This window comes from Apaloderma vittatum, unplaced genomic scaffold (assembly GCF_000703405.1).
Source record: "Apaloderma vittatum isolate BGI_N311 unplaced genomic scaffold, ASM70340v1 scaffold9533, whole genome shotgun sequence".
Taxonomy (NCBI): domain Eukaryota; kingdom Metazoa; phylum Chordata; class Aves; order Trogoniformes; family Trogonidae; genus Apaloderma; species Apaloderma vittatum.
This window is the reverse complement of record NW_009708611.1, coordinates 35,969-41,968: the sequence shown is the minus strand read 5'-3', so window position 1 is coordinate 41,968 and position 6,000 is coordinate 35,969. Positions and strand designations below refer to the sequence as shown.

The 6,000-nt window shown below is 42.3% G+C and overlaps 1 protein-coding gene across 1 annotated transcript in view; it reads left to right on the top strand.

Moving 5' to 3' along the window:
• Nucleotides 1-6,000, top strand: part of LOC104271824 (transcriptional activator GLI3-like) — a gene marked incomplete at both ends in the record, with an annotated part of 57,200 nt that overhangs the window by 19,329 nt on the left and 31,871 nt on the right. Inside the window, one exon of the mRNA XM_009866620.1 lies at nt 3,787-3,992. Within this exon, the coding sequence (XP_009864922.1) occupies nt 3,787-3,992 (206 nt within the window). The remainder of the gene's footprint in view (nt 1-3,786; nt 3,993-6,000) is intronic.

Sequence of the window (6,000 nt, the reverse complement as noted above, 5' to 3'; positions counted from 1 at the left end):
CTCAGAAGAAGCATTAGGGGAAAAAAATTGGCTTTGCGTGTTTTGTGATTTGCCGTACGTCTGGTGATGCTCGCAGCTGCTGAACTGGTGTGAGCACATATGTGTTTATGTACAGACAACTCTGCACCATTTGTCAAAAAAAGCGTCGTGACTAATAGGAAAAATTGCACCTGGTTGTCCTTACACTGATCTTACTGCCTCGGCATGTGTGTGCTGTTCTCCTGCTGAGTAGTTGAGCTTCTCCAGAGCATTAAGATCGGGACAGGGAGAAGTTGGCAAGCTGGAAATGGGTGAGGAGTGGGAAGACCTGTGTTAGGTTTAGAAGCTGCATGACAGTACAGTATTTCGGCACTTTAATGGTCTGGATGGAAAGGAGGAGATGCCTTCACAACCATCCCCATTCTCTGTTGCTTCTTTTTTACATCAGGGGTGTAGATGTACTCAAGATTACTGAGAAAATAATAAAATCAGCCTGATGTGACAAGTTAAAAATTGTACTAATAAAGCACAACAACAGGATCTCTTTTACTCCCAAACCTAGAGACCTCCAACTTCAAAGAAGTATTGTAAGTAGCATAGGCTTTGTATTAAATTTGAGTTGAGTTTGCAGGATCTCTGGGAGTAGATACAGAGGTCCTTTTTTGGAAAAGAGCATGCATCTGCTTCGCTCCCTCTCTCTGAAGGAAGCTTTCATGCTCCAAGTATGTCATCAAACAGGAAAACTCCTGTGTAGGAGAGGATGCAGAGGAAGTTCTGCGTGCCCATGGTTTACAGGTGAGGCACAAAGTTTCAAGCAGTATCACTGAAAATGTCCCTGCCTTTTCTCATGCTGAAGCTGCATGGCATCCCATGAAGTAGCCTCAGACCCGAAGTGGAACACGGTTTGCCAAAGCTGGGGACAAAGTACCTGTGAAATAAAAATGATGGGGATGAACGGCCACCCGCATCTGGAGATCGGATTTGCTTGTCACTGAATGAGTGTCTGTGGGGTCAATCCTGGTCTGTAATGTTCGTTGTTCTCAAGACAAAATTCATTCTGCATTGGTACACCAAGATTGCAAAGCAACAACTTATACTAAACGTGTTTGGCTGCAGCCTTTCTAGAAGTTACATTTTCATTTAAAGGAGGGAGTGAAACAGTACTTTTGAAAGATGTTCATAGTGAAGTTTAATTATGGAGGGCAAGGAAGGGAAGCATATACAACGTTTACTGGAATAAATTGGGAGGGCTCAGACAGTGGGAGCTGAGAGCAGATGGAGGCAGGAGGGAAAATGGGACTGTAGGGAGAAGAAGGTCTGGAAACACTGAGGAATGAGAAAAATACAGGCTAGAAGTGAGCGGAGAAGTTAGCAGCATGTTAAAATCAGATGTTAGAGAGAGATTGTTAAACATTAGAATCCAGAGCTCAGAATTTTACATAGAATCCAATGACTCCTTATTTCTGCCTCTCATAATAGAGCTTATGTGTCTGCTGTCGATTGATGTTTCCCAGGTCAGAGTCCCTTCCCTAGCATCCTTGGAAAACTGAGGAGCTCAAAGGAGCGGAGAGGGGAAGAGGCAGGGCTGAGGAGGGGAAGAAGCAGATGAGTCCCAGTGTCCTTGAATGGCTCCCATTGGATCTGGAGGGAGAAGCTGACAGCTTGGCTCTTAATCTTGCTCCAGCAGCAGCGTTTGGCTGTTGGCCAGCTGGGGAGTGAATCACGGAGGCTGATACAGACTTCAGCCTTCTTGCAAAAGCCTTTAAACAGTTTTCTGTTCGATATGCACCGGATAAGGCCAGGGCTCCTGCTTGCCTGCACACTCTTCGAGTTTCTAACTCTTTCTGAGCTGAGATCATGTTAGAAAAAACGACTTGTAAAATGACATCCCAACCTGATTTCATTGTTACTCTTGTATTAAATTTGCTATAGTACTGTATATTCCTTGCTGCCAGGATGGGAAATTTACTTTGTGATGTGATATCCAGCTGCGGTATTTTTGCTTCCTACATCACCATGAGTTTTAAGGCTCTTGCCTTCCATGCTCAGCCTGACAGGGAACTGCAAGACAACAAATGCTTCATGGCTGGTCAGATTTCAGAGTACCAACAAGAGTAAAGCTGCATTTCTACCATAAAACAAAGGTACTTCAAAACCATGCAGAGAAAATGTGCTCTGAGGAAAGGAGATAGATACCTGTTCTATATGGTGGTGGGAAACATCTTCTGGTTTCAGGATCTTAGTGCATTTTAAATATGGTGGAGTACCAGTGAGTGACTGGGATTTCGTGTGGGTCGCTTAACTCGGGTGCCAAAGGAGTGATTCTGCTGCCGGTACCTGCTGCTGGCACATGGCGAGTGCAGCTCTCTAACAAACTTTGGAGCTAGGATGTAATTTCGTATGGGATGATTAAACAAGCTTGCCTTGCAGAAAGCCATAGGAAGGCAAGAAACACACAAAAACCAAGTAGAAAAGGGAGGTGAAGGGAAAAGAAGGAGAAAAATGCAACAGGAAAAATCTTTATTCTCTAGATTTTACGAGTCCTCATGGATTCTGTGTCGGGAAAGCCGGCGTTGTGTTAGGAATGCGAACTTTGTTCTTTGTCGTGCTCGCATTTCTAAGCTGATGGCAGAGCTCCTATGTAAGATTACATTCTCTTGGCCCTTCAAGTGATGACAACTATGCATTGACCGTGGTATGTGTATGTTAAAGGAAAAAAAATACATTTCTTGTTTTACTATTTTTTTGTAAGCCAGGAGCATCAAAGGAACAGGCTACCCTCCGTGTTCTCACAGCTGCTGTTTGTGTCTGTGCTGTATATATGCTAAATTAATTGGAAAAACAGGACAAAAAAGCATTTAGTTCAGGTCAACCAGTTGGACTACAGCAAATGCATGGCAGACTTAATCATTGTCTTTTGCCAATGAGCAGGTTGGCAAGGGCAGGCACTCCAACCCCTTCTGATGAAATTTGGACGTTTTCCAGCGCCTTTGGAGGCGTGATGCTCTCAGGCAAAGGTCTCCACGCAGAGCCTGGATGCTGTCGTATTGGCTGACTGGGATGATGGGGAAGGTTACAGCAGGTTACTTATCTTTTGTCAACTATGAATTCGGCTTTCAGCGTCATACTTGTAGCCCGAGAAGGCACGGCACGTTTCCCTTCCCAAGAATGTAGTAGTTAATTAATGGTGTCTTGTTAAAGGCATTGGTCTCTGGTGCCATGCTAAAAGCAAACACATGCAGCGATCTTTCTTCCTTTGTCACCAACATCAACAAATAAATGTTCCAAAGGACCCAACTGTCTTACAAAGTTTGGGTCTTCTAAAACAACTAACTTCTGTATAAACATGGAACCTTGCACTTCTAGGAAGAGTAAGCTGAGAAATGAAGGGAGCAGGCACAGTGTAGCGTTCAAAACTCTTTTTTCCAGCAGCCATGTGGTTTTGAAGATGTAAATGATTCAGCATCTCAGTATGTTTTCCATATTGCAGCAAGAATTAATAAGTGGTATACAGAGTGCATATTTCATACTAATTAGAGTGATTTTCTGCTGAACTCCGTGGGGAAGGGGTACTGAGGGATGTAAAGATTAAACCAAATATAAACTCATGTTAAAATTCATCAGAGAAATGTTGCTAATAATGAGTACAGAGAAGAATTAATTTCCTATCCTTTTTCTTTCCAGACAGTTGAGTTTAGTGGAAGTTACCACATGTACAATCCTGTTGTTATGCTTATCAATGTATTGCCTTCACAGTATCTTCTTTTATCATATAGATAATTTGTTTGTTTTTCTTTCTACTTCCAGGCCTTCTGCCTTATCTAGTAGCCCGACATACTCAGAGCTTCCGTTCCTTAGAATTTCACCGCACCGAAATCCTGCTGCAACATCAGAGTCTCCCTTCAGCACCCCTCACCCATACATTAACCCCTACATGGACTACATCAGGTCCCTGCACAGCAGTCCATCCCTCTCCATGATCTCGGCAGCTCGCGGACTCAGCCCAACAGACGGTGGGTTAAGACAGGCTTCCTGTTTTCTGTCATTGTAGCAACTTAAGTTATATTAATCTTGTCAACATCTTTTCCCCCTTGTTCAAAGCAGCTTCAGCAGGTTTGTCAGACATATTCATTATGTCATAAATGTTTCAATACTTCATCAGCCGATCACAGCTCATTTGTACATCTCACAAATGTTGAAACTTCAGGGAGAAGAAGGAAAAAAAAAAAGAAAAAAAGAAGCCCTGCCTCATTCAAAATTTAAGCTGGAAGGGTAGTGTACGTCTTGTGATATCTTTTGTTTGTGGAGCTGACCTGGGATGTGATTCTGATCTCTCAAGAAATCTGCTGTATCTGCACTGAATCGAGCCACATTTTTCACAAATGTACATCAGTTTCTAACCATGGAATTCTTCAGGTGTGAAAGGCCTGTTAATTAAAATAGTGTTTTTCAATCATGTAAAGCGTTCCCTGATGTGTTATATTTAGTCAATAGTTCTGTTAGAGTTATGTAGACTTATTTCCGTTTACCCTAGCCAGCAATATGGGAAATGAAACTATTCTAATGTAGAAGTGGCTGATGGTCACAACTTGCCACTTTAGTTTAAATGGTGGGCAGCATACTTGGAATATCTACGCATCAGGTCTTGGTGTGACCATGGCTATTATTTTCCAGGTTACTTAGATTGAAGCAAACTCCTGCCATCACTCTTGTCGTTAATCTATTCATTTCAGTGGGAATTTTGCCAAAGTGAGCAATGAATAGAGCTGGAAAATGGCTCAGTCTTGTTAGAAGTAAGTTTTTCAATAATAGAGCAAGCAGTTTGACATTTCAAAATTGTAACATTTGCTGAAGGGAGCTAAAATATAACATACTTGGAAACAAGTACCTAGTGAGGATATCTAAACTGTTATTTTAACAATGGGAAAGATCTTCCCAGTCTATGCAGGAACTTACCAAACAGAGTTAAACTGCCTTTAGCTGAATTTGAAAAATGAGTGGTGGACCCTATCCAAATGGATAACTAATTAATCCTCGTTTATAAGAACATATGCCTTTACAGTTAATCCATTAGTTATGGGCACATATTCATGTGAGAATAAATTTTAATGACCTGTTGTCAGTCAAGGTATATGGCATGCACATAGGCCTTTCCTAGCAGCACTTTGCATGTTGTATGAATCCTTGCTAATTCTACCCTTTCTCTTATAGTGTTTAAACAGTATTTTGAAGGAATAATTTCAATGCTCAGAATTTGTCTCAGTGAGTTTTTGATGTAGGATAAATATGGTAGAACTGTAATGTAATGGCATAAATTGGGAAAGCTCTTGCAGTGTGTATTTGGGCTTTTCACAAAAGCTCCTATGCAGAACGCTTTACTATCTTTTGTTCAGTAATCTTCAGGTCATATTCCTGCAGAATTTCATTTATGCTTAAGGTGTGCTCCAGTTGCACATACAAAGCAAGCAGGGAAGGAAAGCACCTGTCACACAACCTTGTGACATTAACCTGCCTACATTCTTGGTCTCAGGTACACAACACTGAATACAGTTGCACAGCAGTGCTATCGAGATAGTCCAGAGTATCTGACCCAGCTCCCAGCTGATGCTCCAGAAGGACAGAGATCTCCTAGAGGTGCTTTACCACATTCACCAGGCCAGTGATAATCTCTCTGAAGCTCTAGGATGTCTCCGGGTGGAATTTGGTTGCAGATTCTGGCACCTAAATATAGGTGTCTGCAATATAGACATCTGTCTGTGCTCTCAGTGTGCTAGTTTGCCATTATAGTCCAGTGAGTTCTAGGTAGTGAAGTCCTTGGAGCCTTAGCAAACTCTTCCTTCACCCAAATACAGACACTTCCATGTTACCAGCTAAGTCTACAGCTCTGTCATAGCTACAATGGTGCTAACATTCACCTGTCTCCAGTGTAGCTGTTTGGTGTCAGGTTTGGTGTCAGGTGTGTGAAATACCTTGCCTCAGCTCCAGCTGCCACGTCAGAGAGTCCTGTCTCTTACCTGCCTG